This window comes from Pseudopipra pipra, chromosome 11, assembly GCF_036250125.1.
Source record: "Pseudopipra pipra isolate bDixPip1 chromosome 11, bDixPip1.hap1, whole genome shotgun sequence".
NCBI classification, from domain to species: domain Eukaryota; kingdom Metazoa; phylum Chordata; class Aves; order Passeriformes; family Pipridae; genus Pseudopipra; species Pseudopipra pipra.
In genome coordinates, this window is record NC_087559.1 from 10,548,341 (window position 1) to 10,568,240 (window position 19,900).

Consider the following 19,900-nt stretch of genomic DNA (forward strand, 5'->3'; position numbering starts at 1 on the left):
ACAAGCTAGATATGACCTAAAAAAAAAATCCATTCTCATTTGATAGTCATTGATTTACCTCCAGAACTCCAAGAGGTTACACCTCTGCGTGTGCAAGTCCATATGCAAATATGCATTGATATTAGAACTAGTTAATATTAGGTGGAAATGGTATCACAGGGACCAGCCCTGAGGCAGGCCCACTATTGGAAAGAAAGGGCCATCTGGGCTGTTTTGGCCAAGGGTGAGGCCAGAACAATGATGTTTAGCCATTTTCAGCTTTTCTGTCTCTGCTCTGTGAATTTCCGAAACCGTTGAGCAGTTTTATGTAGACTGTTTTTTGTTATTACCCTCCATCCCCAGATCTGGCTGCATCACTTTGCTGAAAGATGTGACCCCTCATTGCCAGTGAATGAAGTTTCCTTAATGAGTGTAAATTACTTCAAGATTTGGGGGTGCTATAGAGACTGAAAGCATCTCAACTGATGACTTATGGGTTTATGTCTGAATTTATCTGGGGTCTTTCCTTTCCATCTGTCTCCCCCTACTCCCATACCTTTAGTGAGTTCACAATATTATTCTTTTTGATATTTCATCAAACTCAAGAATAACTGTTTCCTTCTCTGTTTCAGTCTGAGGAGGCATGTGGCTGCTATTAACAAACTTGCTGATAAGGGCATGTTTTTTTGGGATTATGGCAATGCATTTCTCTTGGAAGCTCAAAGGGCTGGTGAGTAGGTCCTGGATCTGTAGGTGGAAACAAGGACAATCCTGCATGCATCTTCCCAGCTGCATATGTTGGTAGGATGGGGTTGGCCACTGTGTTATTTTAACTCTTTAGCCTCTCTTTTTCTCTTGTTCTCTGAGACCCCTGACCCTCTCTGAATGAGATACAACCTTCATGGGAACCTAGGTGCAGTAGAGGTTTACCTTTTATGGATCTTTTTTCACTGAATCACTATTAAAATTCTTTTATAGGTGCTGATGTTGAGAAAAAAGGAGCAAATAAAACAGAATTTCGATATCCTTCCTATGTTCAGCACATCATGGGGTATGTTGGGCAGTTTGGAATATGCTCTTAAGTGCCTTGTGACTCCCTCTGTTTAGGGGAGAGTACTACAGAGATTAATGCAAATTTGCAGTGCGCTATGAAGGATCAAAAGGAGGCAACAGCAGTTGGAAAATTGATCTTGCAGGTGTTATGCCAGAGTTAGTCTGGGCTGAAATGTTGCCAAATCAAAACTCTTTACTCCTTCACATGAATTAGCTGCATTTTTTTTTCTATGAATTTTCCTTTAAGCAGTTCTACTCAAAAGAAGAGCCAGATCACAGCTTCAAACTGTAACTATAAGCAACTTCACTTATGGGTGCTAAAAATTGAGAGCTTGTCTCTTCAGAGCAGTAGAACCCAATTCCAAATCATCAAAGCCACTGAAGTTAAAAGCATGTCTGAAAGAGGGCATTTGTCTGCCCATGTCACCAGCCTCTTTCCCAAGCCGTACATGCTGCTTGTGGAAACAGCTGAGCCCAGGAGATATGTTGAGGGACTGGATTTATAACTCATTTTTCCTCTGACTCATCCTCTAACTTGCCTGTGCCATGTGAATAAGAGTTTGAATGTGGAGTAAGGCACCAACCAGACTAGATCTTTTCTTCCGGACCTCAACTGAAGCGTGTCTCACTATTGTATGTAAACAATGTGGGCAGCAAATGAGTCTGGACTCAGGCACTTGTTCAGAACCTACACTTGTCTGATAGTGCAGATGCACCCAGGGTTAGCCTGGGTTAAGGACACAAAGACCAGGCAGCAGGCAGAGTATATTTGATGAAAGAGAAGAAAAACTGCAAGTCATCTGGTGATGCACTTGTTTGATTGAACTGCCCAACATGACTATCAAAATTCTGGCCTGGCTGTATTTTTATACACCAGTCAATGGCTGCATGAAACACCACTGTTTAATTTCTCAGTTAATGGTCCTTGATGCTTCTGTTTGGATTAGTTCATTGAAAATGTTTCAAATTCTTCCGTCTCCAGCTAATGAAAGAAAAGCACTGCTAGCAGCCAGGATAAATAAGGAAAGAATTTCAACTATCTCTTAATGAAACATGTTCTATTCCCAGGGACATTTTTTCCCTGGGATTTGGGCCATTCCGCTGGGTTTGTACCTCAGGTGACCCAAAGGACCTTGCTACGACTGACTCCATTGCCATGTCAGTGCTGGAGGACTCTATACGTAAGGGAGGTAAGACATCATCCCATGCCTCTGTCACTGGGGCTGCTTCTGGAGAGAAAAGGAAACTGAGAGTTGGGAAATGTGTGTTAGCTTTTGGCTTAAAACACAGAAAGCAGGCTCTTTCATTTTCCATGTGGGCAGAAAATCTTGCTGTTCTCCAAACTCCTGTAAGGAGCGTAACCAGCAGGTAAAACATAAAAACACCACAGATGTTGATCCCAAAGCTATTGTGCAATTTTGGCTAAGAATCTTTATTTTAATTTTGTTACAGGTTTTCCTGAACTTTGTCACCTTGAAACTTTAAGGCAAACAGTGTCTTTCATCAACAGGTCTCCAAAAGTAGTTTAAGGAGTCAAATTGCTTTGCCCCCCATCTCACAGGTGAATGAGGCATGGGAATCTAGGGAGGTTTTCAGCAGGTTACCAAGGAGATCAGTGGAAGGAAACCCAGGTTTCATGGGTGTGGTGCTCCATCCAGTGTCATTTTTTTGTGATTACAATTTTGAGGGTTCTTCTGTCATTTGTTAGTAAATTGTCAACTATTTCCATTCACTGGTGGAATCAACTTAGAATACCTGCACGGCTTTGTGTGCTACTCTAGGATCTAGGAATTACACTGTCTTTCACTCTTCCACATCCCTGAAAGTGGAATTATTACTGTTATCCCCTTCTTATGAATGGAAATTGAGACAAAGCTAATTTTGTGTCAACAAACATTATTCCTGATCTCCCAGGTTGCAGTGGAAGGGTCCTGCTTCTTTCCTTTTCTTGGTCCACCTTTACAGTCAGATAGCAGACTCAAAGACTTGTCACTGTCTCCCAGCACTGAAGTCCTCAGCTTTTTTATCTCCAGAGAGCAGAGCTTTATGCTTTTCAGAATCAACAAAAGTATCCTTGAATTCTGAGGAATTCCTTGGGATCAAAAGGAAAAGGATCACAAATCCAAAGCGTATTTTATGAGAAGGAGAGCTTAATATTTTTTCCTCTGGTAATAATTGAAATATTTGTTGCTTCTTTAGTGAAAGTCTTCATTGAAATATGAATAGAATTGTGAAAATTTTGAATGCTCTCCTGTTAGCTCTGAAACAATTATCACTGTGAGGCTCATGAGTGGTATTTCTGAAAAGGAAATATACCGTGTTCAGATGTGTCTCATTTAGAACAAAACTACTGTTGTCTTCCTATAATGTAAGGCCTCCTTTTCCTCCCAGGAGTTGAGTTATTGATAGAGTGGGTCTGACTCTGCAAGGTCCTTAGTTCTGTCTATTCTCCTAATCTTTCCTTAGGAGCCATCTTCAAAAAATGCAAAAACCCAGAAGTGCTTACTCTGGTCTATGGATATTGAAACTTCTATGTTTTCAAAACTGGTCCCTTGGCTTTATTGAAGGGAGGGTGAAACCCAATATTATAGTGCTGGATTTGTCTTCAGAAATTTGCAGTAATTTTTCTGCCGTGTACTGCAGCCTCCAGAGATCTTCTCCCAGGACTGAAGCAATGCATGACCTTTGGATGGTTTGCATTGCAAGACTGGGAAATGAATCAGTTACTGTGTACATAACAGTATGGGGGTGTTTATATAGATGTAATGTAAAGCTGTGGAGAGAAGTCTCTTGCACAGACAAAAGGCATTGAACTATTGCTTGTGTATTTTTTATTTAAGTGAAAAATTACATTTAAAAAAATCCCAACAAGTGAAAACAGGCTTAAGGGCAAGGCTATTATTCGATTTGCTGTTGAATTTGGCAGGACAATGAGAATTTGATTCAAAGAGAAAGGAAAACTGAATTTGGGCAGAAAATAAACAGCTATTCATTCATACTTGTTCTTGAATATTCCACATGCTGTCCACTTTCTATGAGGCCTGGGTTTGGACCAAAGTTCAGGGTCTGGATATCCTCACATCCTCACACATATCTAAATCTGAACGTACCTTTGAAATTTAGGAAAGAATCCATTATAAAAACAGAATGAAAACTCCACAGAGCTTAAGTCTGTTGCATTCTAAGTCTAAACTTTGGACCTGGCCTTGGGTCCAATGTTAACTATTCTTCTTGTTTTGTGGTGATGAAGTTTTTCACTTAGAACATTTTCGCAGTTTGTAAGGTTTATGTAGTTTCATTATCTGCTTCCACTTCTAATGTACCTGAGCTTTTAAGATCACTTTTGCATGAGAGATGCAGCGCTGATTATTGGTGTGTAACTTGGATTTACAATCTCTGTGCTAATTTGAAGGTTGAGCTGATGTATAACAATATAAATCTCCCAAGAGCAAAGGGAGCCAGTCTCTGTGTTCCTCGGGACTATTTCTCTGAGTGCCCAGTGCTTTCTAATGTCTTTAAAACTCTAAATATGTACAAGGGCCTATGAAATACCATAAGCAACACAGCAATTTGCCTGACTTCAAAACACATTCCTGTTGGGATGGGGAGGTAAGGCAGCATTATAGCAAATGAGACACATGGGATTACTCTAAAGTTAAGGTTATTCTGTAGGAAGCTGTAAGATTTTTTTCAATTGCAGGAAGTAAGACTAAATAAAAGTTAGGATTCCTCACTTCCCCAGGGATAACTGATGAAATCAAACTTTGGATATACCACTATTTAGGAGAGAGAATATGACTCTTTATTGTTGCTGGCTGGGAGGGACAGATGTGCTGAGTTGAGATAGGTCCTTGTAGCCAGTATTCTCATCTGGCTTCTCTTCTGGATATGTTCTGAAGAATTTACAGACAGTAAGATCTTTTCTATAAGTCTTTGCACTGTGGAGTATAAAATGTGGTACATACTCTCTGAGATAGTTTATAAAAGTGATAGAAAGGATCCTTTCTCTGGTTTGGTTTTTTTTTTTTTTTTCTGTAACAGTAACTCCTGTAAACTCATTAAATACCTATAGTAACCTAAGTGAATGCTGCCCATTGCCTTCTAGAGGCTGCTTCCTTAAAGCTTATGAGTGGCAGCACAATCCTATTAGGACAGCACTAGCAGATGTTTCATCTTTTACTCCCTGAGAAGTGAAGTGCTGACATGTTAATCCTCACAGCAGAGTTTAGAAGCTATCACTTGGAGCCAACCCCTAGAGCACTGACAGGTCTTCTTAGGATCATTAAAGCTCTCTGTATGGAAGGCCTGTCTCTGCAAGAATGAGCATATTTTTCATTTCCATTTAACAATGTGTTTAACACAGGTTAAATATGAGTATCTTGCATCTTCCTCTCTCCTTTTTTGACTTTTGCTCTGCATAACTGCCAACACGTGGCCTCGTGGAAAGGCAGTAGTCTAAACAGGCTGCTCAGTGGACAGTTTCAAGTTAGCAGAGTGCAGTTTCTGCAGTTTGACTTTCAAACATAAGTTATGTGTACATTATAAATTGACTTGAGAACAGGTAAGTGTTGGAAGGTAATGGAGAACATTCCATCTTGGCATCTGCAGGGAAGATTGACTTGAAGCTCCAATGCATGAGCAAGTCACTGTGGCTCAGCATGTTGTCACACCAGCCGAGCCCTGGGAGCTGGCCATGCCCCTCAGGGTAAGGTAATGTGACACAGCTTAGCCCACAGAGGAAGAGCTCACAGGCAGTAACTTCTTCAGCCACTGCAACCTCATCTGTGCTGTAAAAGCCCCATAAATTAGACAGTAAGGCAATGCTTCTGTCCCATTTCATACCCGCTCTCCCTTTTGTTACTCACTGCAGATGGTGCCATGCCTTTGGAGGCAGTTGATTGTACTGAGGTCACCAGGTATATGATGGATATGTGCCATATTTCACGGTTTTTTAATTAAAATATCTTTATTATTACTCCCCCTTGGTTTGACTTATTGAGGTGGAATGGCACAGATGTAAATGAGAGAAGAAGCTGGAGAATATTAACCCATTATATATATTTCTCTTCTCAATTAATAAGATACATATATCTAAACAAGGTGTAGGGTGGATTTACACATAGAGTAGGTACTCCATAATATGTTTTTCTGTGTGGCTTTTTTTCCCATAGTAATGTAAGGCAACACACCTCAGTTTGTAGGATAAGACACCTCAGCTTTATCTTTGGATGAAAACATTCAGAAGGACCATTTAGTACAGAATAACTGCTGTGCTATAAATTTATATCCCAGTACTGGTGTAACTTATCCTCAAGTAGGTGTTGCCAGCTGCTCCTGAGAATTTCTGCTAGCTGTCTCAAAGGAGTGCTTTACTACCTGGTGCAAGACTGAGCTGTAGTACCCAATGTCATGGAGTTTGATAAAGCTTCTAATGTAGTGAATGACTGGAAATAAATGGGCATTTAGTAGGCAGCAAGCCAGGCGACCATAAAATGTACATGTAACCCATAGTTCAAGGTTAAATTTAGTTTGCTAAAGATCTAAATGGGAGTTATTGTTCCAGCTGTCTCCTGAGTGACATATTGTACCTTTCTCTAAATCTCTGGTGCAGTTACTGCATCAGCTGCACAGAGGATTTCATACAGCATTTCCTATATGCGTGCTTATATCTGAGAGTAGAATGTGACTTCCTAGAGCTGCCAGATGAATTAATGTAAATTTAGAGCACATTGCATTAATTTTCAAACCCTATTTTTTTTTTGCTTTCTCTTGCAAGTGAGCACATCTGTGAAGCAGCAGTACCATGACAACATCCGCTGGATTCGGGAAGCTGGCAGGCACAGCTTGGTAAGTTCACAACCTCCTTCAGCAGATGTGACTGCTCCTGGTCCCAAATGCAGTTCTTGAACACTGGGGTGAAAAGCAGGAGTGGGCATGAATAAGAACACTGGCTGTAGCTCCCAGGGCTGACAATTTAAACTTCTCTCTCCATAGCAGTGTCTTAGGGTAAGCTGAAACAGTTATTTGCCTTAATTTCCTCATCTGGAAATGTTAAAATAATCCAGTAATATCTACTCTTGTACCTGGAATGAAACATATCAGTCTTTCATGCTCCACCTCAGTTGTAACCACACTTCTTTCAGAGCACTATTCAAATGTCCCTCTTGGCACTGCTTTGGGCCAGCCTCTTCACACCTGCAGTTCCCAGAACCCTTTCCAAACAGGTGATAAGGCAAGAGCTGCCGTCCTTTTGCGCTGTGGGAAGCAGGATGCCAGTGGAGCATCCTTTGTTTTTCTTTTAGACAGGCTCTCATGTGAAGCTAACCACTAATGCTGTAGGGCTCATATGTGCTCTCCTAATCTGGAAGCCAGGTTGGTCTATGGGGTGGAGAGCAGCAGAGCTGTGCAGGACATAGCTGTGCTATTCTTTGTCTCCACATTTCTCTTCCCTTCCAGCCCACCATCATCAGTTCCAAATCTCTGCATCTCAGCTGCTGGTAAGGGATTTGTTAATAGGAGGATTATAGCCTAGCAATCAGGTTGATTTAAAAAGTGGAATTTATGGGACCAGCAGCTGAATACAGAAGTGTATCTCATGGATTGTGTGAGTGGAGATAAAACTAAGTTCAAAGAGGGGGTTTAATTTCTTTTTTTTCTGGAAGCTGGATGCTTCTGAAGAAATAATCTGCACTTTTTCCTATAGAAGGGAAAGGGTCACTCCTGTGACTCCATTCATCTGGGGCCTGAAGATAAACCAGCTGCAGAGAACCTTATAATTCTGTCATTTTTATTTTCCAGGTTGTTGGCTCTCAGGCTAGAATCTTATATTCTGATCAGAGGGGTCGTGTGTCTATAGCTGTGGCTATTAACAGAGCGATTTCTGAAGGAAAGATTAAGGTTTGTCTTTTTTGTCTTGATATGGTCTGGTAATTATGCTTAATATCTGAGACTGGAGTGGCAGGTGGTAAAGGAGGACTGCAACCAGTGAGAGCAAAAGTGCCATTTACAGGGAAGCAGTTTCTGTTAGTATGTTAGAGCTCAGTCCTTTTCTCTGCCTGCCACCTATATTGCACTATGTAATAGGAGAGAGATGGGTTTAGAAACTCTCTGAAATAGGCTACCTTTTTTTCATAACAGGAATCTGCCTTATTTTCTGTTTGGGCATCTACAAGCACAACACATCATTCTGTGATTTGCTGAGAACACGAGGCAGGGACTCTAACTCCTCAGTGGTGCCCCAAATGTTAGAGGTAACAAGAGACTGTGCCACTCCCCAGGGCTTCTTCCCCTCTATCCCTCACTTGCAGCCATATTATAGCTACAGCAAGCTCTGCAGGCAATTTGCATTGCATGTGTAAATAGAAAAAATCCTTAGGCTTGACACTGCCCCTGTAGAGCATAATTCTAATATCTTACCCATCTGGGTAAAATTCCACTGACCCTGTGTGGTGGTAGTAAAAGTACATACTGTGGGCAAGATTCTGTAGAGATTTTGTAAGTTCTTTGTGAGTATTGTAGGTAGATGTACAATGTGACATTCCAGGGGAGACAAAATTCCTGAAGGCACCACTCAGCAATTATACCTTGTACTTGGGGCTGGTCCTGTGCAGGGCCAGGAGTGGGACTTAGGTCCTTGTGGGTCCCCTCCTACTCAGGATATTCTTTGATTACTTGTTGTGTGTACAGCAGCATCAGACCAAGACAATGTCACTTGTTCATCTCCATCTCTTTTTATAGTTGGATCACAATTACCCTTATTAAAGGAGCAAACTCAAGTAAAACTTAGAATGGATTCTATCTGGAAAGGTCTGGTTTTTGTTACCTAGAAAATGTTAGTTAAATAATTCAAATGCTGTTGACCTACTCAGGATTCCAAATGAAGGTCACTGCAAGCTAGTCTCATAAAATAAACCTGACCAGCCAGAGCACTCCCTTGGAGCTATGACTGACAAGGTCAGACTCCCAGGCCCTTTGGATTTTGTTGCTCTTCTTTTGTTTCTGCAAATCTCCATTCCTGCTCTTGCAAGCTGGGTGCTCATGTATATTTTCGGTGATTTTTCTTATTCATTGCCAGCATAAAACAGAGTCAGCTAATTCCAGACCACACCATGCCAAGAGCGAATTATTCTTATACAAACCTAGTGCATGGCAAGTAGTAATGAATACCTGCAAGCTGATACTAATTCATGCTGTCAATTAAATTCAAAATCAAGAACGGACTTGTTTGAGATGTATGAAATCACTGATTTTTATTGTTAAGTTTTTAGTCCAAGGTCATAAAAAAATGCAAAATTGTAAAACATTTTACTGTTAATTTCGATTTTCAATGGCAAACAGAACTCCTTCTGAATGAAGATTTTTGCATACTGAAATGTCTTAGAAATTTCAACAAAGAAATGCTTGGATCAAATAACCTCACTGCTTCCCCTCTTCTCCCTGCCCACCTTTGAGGATGCCATTGGCATGAAAACAGGCTGTTGTTCTTTGTTATGAAGGGATGGTCACTTTCATGAACAGTATATGAACAACTGCTTTAGAATAAATAATAACAGGCAGAGAAAGTGTTTCGGGGGTTTAGGAGAGGGGGGGCAAAGCTGAGATTTGAAATTACTTAAGACAGAAGTGAATTCAGCAGGTAATGATCCTCAGCAGCAATGCCAACCCATGAAGGATTCCACTTTCTTGTCCTTGGCTTTTTGCAGGCTCCGGTAGTCCTGAGCCGAGATCACCACGATGTGAGTGGGACTGACAGTCCTTTCAGAGAAACGTCAAACATTTACGATGGATCCGCCTTTTGTGCAGGTCAGTGGAGCAGCTGAGACTTGGCTGTCTGGGCAAGCAAGGAAATGGCTTTAAAAGAGAAATAAATAATTTTTTATGCAATGTTTAAAAAATGTTTTTGTTTAACCCTTTAATCCCAATTAATCAGATTTTCCTGGGAAGCTTTGTGGGATTTAGTAGTGATACAGACATGAATGTGGAGCTCTTTATATAGGACAAGTCCTGAACAATGCTGGAAATTCAATGAAGATGCACCAGATGTACCTGAATGCAAATGGAGAGCAGTCTCAGAGGACTGTATTTTCTGTTTGACTTTAATTTTGCACCTCACTGTTTCAAACAGATGATCCAAGCAGAGTTACAGCCATATTTCCTTGGAATCCACAGGATGAAAATCAGGGCTATAATAGTATTTTGCTTAAAGCAAAAACGGTTCACAGCTGCTTTCATTCCATTGCCTGAGGACTCAAGAAAACAATCTAGAGTTTCTGAAAGGAACTTTTCTGCTCATAAGGGAACATACTCTCATAGTAAAGGCATAAGAATGGAAGTCAAGCATTCTGGATTAGATTACAAGACTTGGTTTTCACTTATGGTGTGACTGGGGGCAAATTGTGTAGATTTTTATACAAAAGCAGCCTTTAATGCTACACACCTAACCTGAGCTAACCAGACTACTTTTAAGTTTTTGAAATGATGCTTTAGAGAAATAAACACAAGAAACACCAGATTGGAAACCTGCAAAAAAATGAATGAAGCACTGAGCAATTTCTAACCAAAATCTTCCTCATTTTTCCATCCATAAAGTGGAAATTATGATAATAGCTTTAGCCCAGTAGTGTTTCCATATGTCATGAACTGACAATCACAAAGAGGTGTGAAATTGGAGGATCTGCTGCTGTAGAAGGAGAAATTGTGATAGAGGTAGCTGAGCATATTGAATTACTTCCATTATGGGAATTCATAATAGAACCAAATTATGGCTCAATTTTAAGGATAAAAGTTCCCTGCTATCTTAACTGGATTTCCTGGTGAAATTAGGCTTTTAGCTGTATCTTTCAGTCCCTCTTCAACACACTTTGAGTGTGTTGCCTAGTTCTAATGGGTCAAATGAATAGAGGTCTTGAATAGTGTTGGTTTCTGCCAAGCTGTGAGAAAATGGTGCAGCTGCAATTGAGAACAGCAATCCAAAGTAATGTCTCCATCAAAGGGCTTAGCAACATAAGTAAATGTCAGGCAATGCCCTCAGACGAGGACAAAAGAAACAAGGCTTGACAAACCCCATTGCTCATCATCCTTTATGGGTTTCTTTGCATTTTGCGATTTACACGAACCATTTGCCTTCTCCAAGGGCTTCTCTAAAGCTGGTTGACCACTGATATCACTGATCTTTGAAACTAGCCTAACTCTATTTTACCAGATGAGCTTCTGGAGGTAATAAAAGAACACCTTAGGTCTTCCTCTCCCTTCTTTCCTATGGTTTTAACACCACATTTGACCTGGTTTGGGTGAAACTGGCTCCTCTTTGGCACGCAGGACTTTTCCAGAATATGTCTGTCTCATTTTGTTTTAAAGTACCTCAGACTATGCTTTGCATAGTGTATTTCAGCACAGACATTTGCAGTCGATGACTCTTATCAAAGCCAAGAGCAGCAGGTTATTGTTAGCTCACTTGCCATGCTCCTTGTCCAACCTCCACTCTTATCATGCTAGTGGCTGAGGAGGAAATCTGTACATTTTAGAACATGGTGATTTAGATCTCTCCCATTCCATCTTGACAGCACTGTAATTATGATAATTGCATTATTAAAGCGACATAATGTCAGATAAAAGATACCATAATGGGGCTTTTGACAGGGTTTCACATAGATTAGTGCTCAAATAAACTCATTTTTCCATCAGACACATAATTGGGTCTGCAAATCTGGCTGGTAGGGATTTGTTTTTCTTTTATTTTTCCTGTTAAAAACATGGCAAATTGTGTATTGAATCTCCTCTGAATTAAATCTAGACAAATGTTTTCAGTAATTTTTACTCTTTTATTTTCCGTATGTACCTCTTTCCACCTCTCTGGGTATATGCTTTAGCACATATTGTAGTAAATATCCAAAATTCTAGTGAATAATTTGGTGGAAGTCATGCATTTTACATTAGTCAAATTACATTTGTTTGCTAAATTACGTTCTTTGAGGGGTTTTTGGTTTGGTTTTTTGAGGGTGAGTTTTCTTGTTTGTTAGTTTAGTGTGGGGTTTTTTTAAAACAAAAGAAACCTTCTTTGTGGTTTCAGCAGTTCCTGTTCAGGGTAAAATTCCCTCATATTCAGAGAATTGGGGTGCACTTTGTTCCCAAAATGCAACTCCTTAGCTTTAGGCTGGTTTTCTGCATAGGGCTGAAATAACTCTGCACTCAGATCTGAAAATACTTCAGACTTCAGAGAACTGCAAGGTGTGTAGTGTTTCAGGCGTCCTCTCCATCTTGAATCCATCCACACAGATGTTTCCAGCCTGCTCTTCCATGACTGAGGCACCCAAAGGAGGGGGTTGCATCTCTGTCCACCCTGAGGAGGTACCTCCCAGCTGAGGAGTGGTAGGTCCCTCATCTGCTTGAATTGGAGCACAAATGCAGAAAGCACCACAGCCCTCACAAACTATAGGGTGGAACCGGCATTTCTTTCCTCCAGTGTAGGGGCAGTGAGTGGGAGGACAATCTCTGCTGCCTATTCTTCCCAAGAATGAGATGTTGAGTGTAAATTTGTGAGAGAAGCTGTGAGTAAACGCTGCCTTCCCACAGCCACAATGGAGGTGTCAATGGAAGGAGTGAGCAGCACAACAGAAAAACGAGTGCAGCATGTGAGATCCATAACACCTCTCCTCTCCTCTCCTCCTAGACATGGCAGTGCAGAACTTTGTGGGAGATTCGTTCAGAGGAGCGACCTGGGTCGCACTGCACAATGGTGGTGGAGTTGGCTGGTAAGAGCTTGTTTATGTTTCTAAAGCTGGACTCTGAATCCCATTCCCACTGCTGTGCATGTGTGTGAGGAGGAGAGACAGGAGGGAACTGCTGAAAAGATGTGTGTAGTACTGGAGTAGTATGATGTCGTGATGATGGGAAGGATGGGTTTGGAAACAAGGACTGGGAGGACAAATTATAAGGCAGTGTGGTGTTATAGAGGCTTTTCTAATTAATGCCCATATGCCCAGAAAAACTGTTTTAAAGACTGGCCACAGCACAGTTTGAAGAACTTAATTTGCCAAACAAGGACAGTCTGCTGTGGTCTTTTTGAACAGATCCTACTTTCAGAGCTGTCTTCACAGATGTGTAGTCAGAGTGTTAGTGGATGGATTATGTTTAGGTTTCCCCTTAAGCTGTATTTAAATCTGTGACCTTAGGACCCCAATATAAATGCTCATGTGCTGAAGTGCAATTAGGGGTTATTGATATAAAACTGCTCAGGTGCCAGCAAAACCCAGAGTCTTTCTCTCCCTACTCGTGCCTGACACTGCTAAGGACTGAATTAAACATCTCCTTCCCTGAGATGCAGAACTAGTGAAATGCTTGAAGTGAGAAGCAGAATGAAAGAAATATTATATATGGAGAGGGAAACTAATCTCCTCCATGTGACACTAAAAGGTTACTCTGGATTGGCAGTAGTGTAGGGAAAAGAATAGCCTGGCCACATTGCAGAGTCCTTAGTTATGGTTTGTCGTTTCCAGCATATTCCAGCAAAGCCTCTCCTATTTACAGTCATGTCTTCTTTTGGTAGTGTCACGAGTTGAAATACTGTAGTGAACCCTCCCACTTCCCTGTTTTAACCAGTGCTGGAATACGCCAACAACAGCAATCCAAAGAACCTGTGGGAGATGTTATCCTCAGAGACATTTGATGATACTTAATTGTTATTCATCCAGATGAGCTGAAACTAGAAAATATCCCTGGAGGTCAGCTGAAGAATTCCCTCTCTGTACTCTTAATTCCTTTGATTTCAATGAAGTAACTACTGCATAGAAGGTACATGAGAGCAAAATTGAACAAGGGGATGAGAAAACTCTCTGAGAGCTTGGGCGCATGAAATGAAAGTTTGCCTTTACTGATTTCAGCGATAAGAAGCCATAGCCAGGCTTTCATTCACAATTTCCATAACTCTGAATGGAAAATATATGCCAGAATGTCTTCCTACTCTGGTCACCTCGGTCTCAGACTCCAGAGATAGCAGCAGACTAATTCTGTCTGAATTGCCTTAACTGAGTTCAACCTTTTAAAACATCTGAAATACAAGTAAAGAAAATCACAACACATTGTTCAAAGTATTCAGGATATTTTTATGCTAATTATCATTATTAGTATTGCTAAAATAATTACTTATGCCATTAATGTTTTTGCACCGATGATGCTTAATTCGAAGGATACAAATGATCCTACTTCTGGCTTCTCTAAAGCCAATCCCTCCTGCACATTTCCAGCCCTTTGGGCAATTCAGAGAGCTTGGCTGAATAGTGAGACTGCCCTTACTTCTGGAAAACTGGCACTGACCACACTGCAATTTTAATTATAGTGTTTTAGTTGTTAAGTGGAATTGCATCATAAAAGAAGCTTTACCCCAAGGCAGAACAGAGGTGCTATAATTTATGTAATGAATCAGAAAATTAGTGTGTGGTTATTTACTGAAATCAAAATATCTGGAAAAACACGGTTTGCTTATCCTTTTTGTCATTTCCTCTGGCTGCTTGGGGGCTTGTGATTGCAGAACAGTGTCTGTTCACCTTGGTCATTGCAGAACAGTATCTGCTCACCTTCTACTCACCTCTTGGGAGCAGTCACAGCCCTCTGTGATTAAATTACTGTGCTTCAGTGAAGAATGCAGGGCCTGAAAATTAGGCCTGTCTCTGCACAAGCCTTAATAAGCCACCATGCTGAGATTCAGATGTGGTAACAACGTTGTGTCATTAGCTGCTGTGGTCTGGAGAGCCCCCGAAAGCCGGGGCACGACAGGTGGTTCTGCTTGGCTTAACTAATCGTGGCACCACCCTGGTTAGTTAAAGAGCTGCACCCCTTGGCCTTCTAAGGAGAGAGGGGAATAATTTAAAGGTGGTAAAAGAAGTGAAACAACCCCTAGTCAAATTGTTTTCTTTGCTTGGAAGAGATAGATGCCTTCAGGGTTTTGGACCCTGTTTTTGTTTTTCTCTGGAGCTGTAAAAATGCAGCTGACCTTGCCATAAAAAAATCTCCACACGCTTGTTAAATTCTTCTTGTCATCAGCTGATTTCGAAATGTAAAAGTGCAAGTGGAAGCTTATATATATTTATAAACAAAGACATGTGATTAGAGAGAAATCAAGCTCTTGGAAAGTTTCTGTCCAGGGAGTTAAAAAATGGCAATTGCACTGTGTTCAGCTGCAGAGTCCTCCCTGCAGAGGCTTGCCTGGAACTACTGAGAATCTGCTGTGTCTTTCCTATGAGACTACAGAAGTGCCTTTTTACCTGCTTTGATTTTTCTGTGTTACAGCCTTGTGGGACAAACAGAAAAAGCAGGATTAATATTTATTTAGCTGGAATCTGGATCACATGTGCTGTTGGAGAGACTTAAGATTAACCTTGACTATAATTACAGCAAATTATTGTTATTGATTTTTGGCAGCCTGTTTCTTTGCTGGAGAATGTATATTAGCACAGAGCCTGAATAACCTGCAGTAACAAAAAGGCAGAAGCAATTTAAGAATCGAACTGCTCTGTTGACAGTGTGACATCTTGATTGTGAGAGAGGCCTTGTTTTCTTTGATCACCTTAGAAGGAGACATCTGGAAATTATAGGAGGTAGCTTAGGTCACGATGCCACATGTTTCTTTAATTACATGAAAATGTGACCCAATGCTAATGAAGGCAGAATGCTCCCCTTTAAGAGTGAGAAGTTTTGATAGAAAATCCATCATAACAAACATTGGCCTTTAATGCAGGAGAGATTTTTAGACAGTAGAACAGATTCTGATGAGTGATTCTGATTTACACTAGAGTAACTCCCTGAGAATCGATGGAGAGGCTCTAAATTTATGGAGTACAAGTTAGATCAAATGCTCTCTGTTCATACCTAAGCTTCAAAGGATGCTCTTTGGGATGCTGTGGACAGAGGGAATCTTTGCCACTGAAAGAGCATCATCATCTTCCCATATGGAATATCTTTGTACAGCACTCATCCAGAGGTGTGATTTTCTTATTGTCTCATAATTCCCATAGGCTGTCTTGAAGGGTGCTCATTCTGTGACCCAAATACATTGCAGTGGCATCACTGATGTTCCTAAGTGTACTCTGGCTTGATACTTTGACAGTAAAGAATGATAATTTGGTCTATGTACACAGGAGCAGCAGAGTATGGTGAGGTAATTGGCCCTGGTATAATTACATTTGTAACACTGTCATCCAGTCTGGTCCCCTCTTTTGGAGAAGACAGTAACAAAATGAGCTATTCAAAAAGTAGAATGTTTGTATTCATCCCCAAATGAGACTAAGAGCAGAAGCAGTGAAAAATTTCACACAGTAAAAACATCCTGGGAATTAAATTCCGGGCTGTAAAACACTGACACTGTTAATCAAAAAGAATAGTTTTATTTTGAAGAGTCAGATCTTACAGTATTAAAACATCTCAATTGGAAACATGACTTTGACTCAGATTTTCCTGTTAAAAAACCTGATTCACTTGCTGATGTTCTGCTATGAGAACTGTCACTTTCAAGAAAACTGTGCCTTTAAAGAGAAAATGTTGTTTTTTTAGTAATAACATGTCCAATAACGCAAAAGTGGAGGGAATTGACAGAAAAAGTACCATGATGGTGAGATCTGGAGCTCCAAGTTCCTGAGCTATGTGATAGGGTACTGTATATAAGTAGAAAAAGGGAATTAACATCATATGAGTAACAACATTATATTGAAAATGTGAGTTCTAGTTTCAGGAAGTAGATCTCAGGTCTGTGAAGCTCTAGTTTAGCCTCATTTCACCATTTTCTCAGAAGATCAAGTTACTTACTGCTGGAAAATATACAGTAAGAAACAATTCCTTCCTGGACTGGAAGACATGCAGCTCCTATCTGATTAATGGATGTGTCTGATGTTGTTCTATGTAAATTTTGTAAACTTATATTAACTGTAAAACTCAGAGGACAAAAGCCTGCCTCCAGGGATTCCCATTAGTCTCTCATACCACGTATTGTTGTATGATATGCCCTGTCCCTCAGGTATTGCTGATGCTGAGCTATAATGCCAGAACTCACACAGATTTACAGGAACCAGCTGTATCCACCACTATTCACCATATGCCATGGAAGCGAAACTTGAGCAGGCCAGATGCTGAAGTCAGACAAGATGTTTTGCTCTACGTGTTTTCCCTGTCCTTTAAAACCAGACTGTTATTTCTCCCAAGAATAATCTGTTAGTTTTAACATATTTCTGTTCTTCTTCTGCCAATAAGTCTGCTTCCTGAAAAGTTGGCACTGGTGTCTTTAAACATCTATGTATCTCATACAAAATGAATTACTGTTTTGGAAATGATTGAGGCAGATGTGCATTAAGCGGCGGTTAACGCTTTTTTAATAAAATACTTATGCTCTCCCATTTGTCCCAAGAGAATATAAATAGATCCATCTGTCTGCTTCAATAAGTACACTGTCCTCCGCATGATCCTGTCTATATGGCAGGATGTAGTGTAGCAAACATGAAGATCTTAACCTTTAAAAATACCCTGGCTCATCAGAGGTGTTAACCTTTCTTCACTTATTTTTAGAGCCAGTACAGTGTGTAGACCTCTTTTTTTTTTTTTAAGTATAAAAGGTCACTGATAGTCTCTTATTCAGACCATTTCTATGTTCTTATCCTTCTTCTTGCAGTGCAACTGAATAAATTAACTCCTGTGAATTTTGTGGGATTGATTTGATTGGGTTACTTTCATTTCATGCTCTTACATTTATATTTTTTAGGGGTGAAGTGATCAATGGGGGATTTGGCCTGGTGTTGGATGGGTCCAAGGAGGCTGAAGAACGAGCTAAGATGATGCTCAGCTGGGATGTTTCCAATGGGGTAAGCAAAGCTCATTATATGTGTTCACTTTAATATTTTTCTGCCTCATGACTATGTTTATTTAGGCACTTTTTTCCCAGTGCTAAACATATTTTAATCCCCATGAGACCTGGCATGACTTGGGATAGAAGAGTAGGAACAATTTGCACGTATTCCCTGTCCCAGATCTGAAATAACACACTAGTAAACCATTAAGGAAAAAAGAGAATGATAATTATATTAATTTGTAGGTTAACAGAGACAGATCCTTAACGAGAACTGTGTATCAGAGACAGCCTATTAAAAACCATCTTTTGCTGCTCTGATTTATTACGAGCAAAAACCCCAGTCTTCCATGCACATGTTGAAAAAGAACAAGCTGAGAGTGCTACCCATGTTATTATATATAAGACTGAAAATGTGGAGTGTACCCTTAAAAATATGTTGCCAGGAATAATCATAGCTGAGTGACAGGAAAATGGAGTTTTTGACTTGAAAGGTCATTTCTAGCTGCTGTTGCTGTGATCCTGGGAATTTATTAGCCTTATATTAATCATATGCTTAAATATTTTGCTAAATTGGAACTTAATTATTTTCTTTCTTGAATGCTTTTGAGCATTCTGAATATTTCAGACACTGATTTGTAATCCATAATAGGGATTTGTAAGTCTTTGAATGGAGGGAAGGACTTATTTCCTTGGTGCCAAATCTTGATTTTTTTTTTTTTCATGAGGAATTTTGCTTGTACATAGATCAGGGTTTTGCTGATGGAAGAGGGGTTTATGAGTTCTGTCTGTCCATAGACTTTCATCCTTACATGGGGGCAGAGAATTTGCCTCCTTGATTTCATAGTTGAAAATACATTGAGTGACATTTTCCTTTTTAAATATTTATCCCACTACAAAAACATTGATTGCTTAAATTATACTGTTATCTAAAGCAAGTGCTAGCTTTGCAGAGCTCGGGTGGAGTGCACGATTATTTTTAGTGAGAAAATTTAAGTTTATAAGGTACCTGGCTCTACCAATGTTATCTGTCCAATGTTATGCATGGAAAAGTACCACATCTGCCCAAATACTACTCATAAAAATGAAGTAGGTATTACAAAAATTACTTGCAAAATCAATAAGGAAACTAGAAACTGGCAGAGGGCTGAGAGATTTATTATTGTGAAATTCAGTGCCAGTGTTTGCGCAAATATTGTGCAAGACGGATGTGGTAAGAGAAATGTAGGATTTTTACAGCCGCTGATTTTCTGCTCTGACAGGTCGCCAGGCGCTGCTGGTCGGGTAATGCCTTTGCTTATGAAACCATCTGCCAAGCAATGAAAGAGAATGACACATTGAGGGTGACCCTCCCTCACAAGGTGGTGGATGAGAACATCTTGGAGCAAGCTGTGAAACAGTAGTGGTATTCCAAGAGCAAAGTTGTTCTTGCAGATATATTTGAAATTGCTTCCTTGATATCCTATTCTGCTCTCTGGCCAAATGATAAAAGCCTTGCAAATATCTGTTCCATGTGAGTTCCTTTTTTTCCTCTTTTGCTTGTTAAGGGGGCAAATCTATATCTGTGACAGGTCTGCTGATGCCAGGAACAATCTTTTCACTAACATATTTGGGACAGTGTTTGCCATAAGAAACTATTCATTATAAGGAGAGGAACATGGAACTTTGTCCTCGAAAATGGAAAAAAAACCAACCAGCAACCCCTAAACAACAAAACAAGCACTTATTCCTGATAATTCATAGACTAATGAGATTTTTAGATCTGGGAAATCAAATGTGGACTGGAAATTTGAACTCTGATTCTGCTGCTACCAGCAGAGAGATGTGAAATCTGGTAGCCAAACACAAGGGTGTGCAAACAAAATTATTCTTTGGCTGATGGAGGATGTACTGATATCACATGATTGCAGCAGAAAGTGGCAGAGAAACTCTAGCTGGTCAAGTGCAGCTAAACCTGCATGATTTTTTCCCTGAAAGTTTCACCCAAGATATTCACAAGCAGGGACAGAATGCAGTGACAACAAAGTGGGTGGAAAACCCTGA

At 40.2% G+C, this 19,900-nt stretch overlaps 1 protein-coding gene across 1 annotated transcript in view; it reads left to right on the forward strand.

Moving 5' to 3' along the window:
• UROC1 (urocanate hydratase 1) overlaps positions 1-19,360 on the forward strand; it is a 40,233-nt gene extending 20,873 nt beyond the window's left edge. Inside the window, exons 12-20 of the mRNA XM_064667476.1 lie at positions 612-709; positions 958-1,030; positions 2,101-2,222; positions 6,809-6,879; positions 7,831-7,929; positions 9,735-9,834; positions 12,701-12,782; positions 17,774-17,873; positions 19,120-19,360. Of these exons, the coding sequence (XP_064523546.1) occupies positions 612-709; positions 958-1,030; positions 2,101-2,222; positions 6,809-6,879; positions 7,831-7,929; positions 9,735-9,834; positions 12,701-12,782; positions 17,774-17,873; positions 19,120-19,260 (886 nt within the window). The 3' untranslated portion in view covers positions 19,261-19,360. The remainder of the gene's footprint in view (positions 1-611; positions 710-957; positions 1,031-2,100; positions 2,223-6,808; positions 6,880-7,830; positions 7,930-9,734; positions 9,835-12,700; positions 12,783-17,773; positions 17,874-19,119) is intronic.
• Positions 19,361-19,900: the final 540 nt, after the last annotated feature.